At 36.4% G+C, this 1239-nt stretch overlaps 1 protein-coding gene across 1 annotated transcript; it reads right to left on the bottom strand.

The window, feature by feature from the left end:
- Positions 1–291: 291 nt before the first annotated feature.
- LOC122583637 lies at positions 292–1027 on the bottom strand. The gene is made up of 2 exons (XM_043756021.1): positions 625–1027; positions 292–374 (listed from the first exon to the last, which is right to left on the bottom strand). Exons 1-2 carry the CDS (start codon positions 1025–1027, stop codon positions 292–294), a joined length of 486 nt encoding a protein of 161 aa, XP_043611956.1.
- Between the last annotated feature and the right edge of the window lie 212 nt (positions 1028–1239).

Consider the following 1239-nt stretch of genomic DNA (forward strand, 5'->3'; position numbering starts at 1 on the left):
CTTTATAACATAAGAATTGCCAATATTTGTATTACAACCCTGTAGGCGCCAAACCGGATATAATTTCTTCAAGGATGGTGACGACTCAAAGACGTTAATGTCATTGTTGGAACCTTGCTGGCCAAAATATGTGTTCCAAATCAACAAATCAGTTTATGCGACCGCTTGCAATATCATTGACGGCCGCCCAATGTCCCCTCGCGTGTGCGTACCGCACCAAGCGGTAGGACACATCTCTCACGTTCAATGCATGCAATCAATACTACCTATCATCCCCGGGAAACCATGCAACTACTCATACACATCATATAGTCGTTGTATATCGCTAGAAGTAGGTCTACGTAGAAATGTCGGCCCATATATGTCTATTACACCTAAAGTTATAAAATGCAAACAATATACAACTAAATGTAAATTATATATAAGTATAAAATGCAAACAATATACAAGTAAATGTAAACTAAATTTTGTAGCTACAATATAACTAAATGTAATTATAAAATGCAAATAATACTAAATTTTGTAACTACAATATAACTAAGTGTAATTATAAAATGTAAATAATATACAACTAAATGTAAATAATATACAATTATAAAATGTAAAAAGGTTTTAGATTGGTACCTTTGCAAAACTTGGCTAGTGACTCCCGTAAAACCCTCGCCGACATCTCGAAGTTTTCGTCAAATGAGTCGACGGTAGAGCCGTAGGCTAATTGACGAAGCGCGGCCCTACACTTTTGAATCGGCGTGAAACCCAACTTCCCTCGACAATCATATCTTTGATGGAAATACGTATACCCCTCCTCCAAATCACTTGCTATTTGCAAAAATAAACATTTACTCATACAATAACGTCTCCTAAACTCTCTAGGTAGATATACCGGGTCGTCAACAAAGTAAAAACGCATCAAGCGTTCGTTTGTTTCATGCCGCCTACGATGTAAGACGACCCTCCTCCTAAAAACCGGAACACGCTCCACTGGTTCGTCCCCCTCTTCTTCTTCCTCTTCCCTTGCGGCTTCCATCATAGTGCATAATATATGAAGTGTGTGATTTATATATGAAAGTGTTTTGGGTTTATATATATGTGTAAAATGGATGTTTGTTTAAAATGTGTGTTGTGTATTATATATATATATATATATAGAAAGAAGAAAGAAAAAAAAAACTGAAATGTAGTCGTTTGCCCGGAATCCCATGCTTTGGTCAAAGTGATTTTTGGCGATAAAAAACAATC

This window comes from Erigeron canadensis, chromosome 9 (assembly GCF_010389155.1).
Source record: "Erigeron canadensis isolate Cc75 chromosome 9, C_canadensis_v1, whole genome shotgun sequence".
Classification (NCBI taxonomy): Eukaryota; Viridiplantae; Streptophyta; class Magnoliopsida; order Asterales; family Asteraceae; genus Erigeron; species Erigeron canadensis.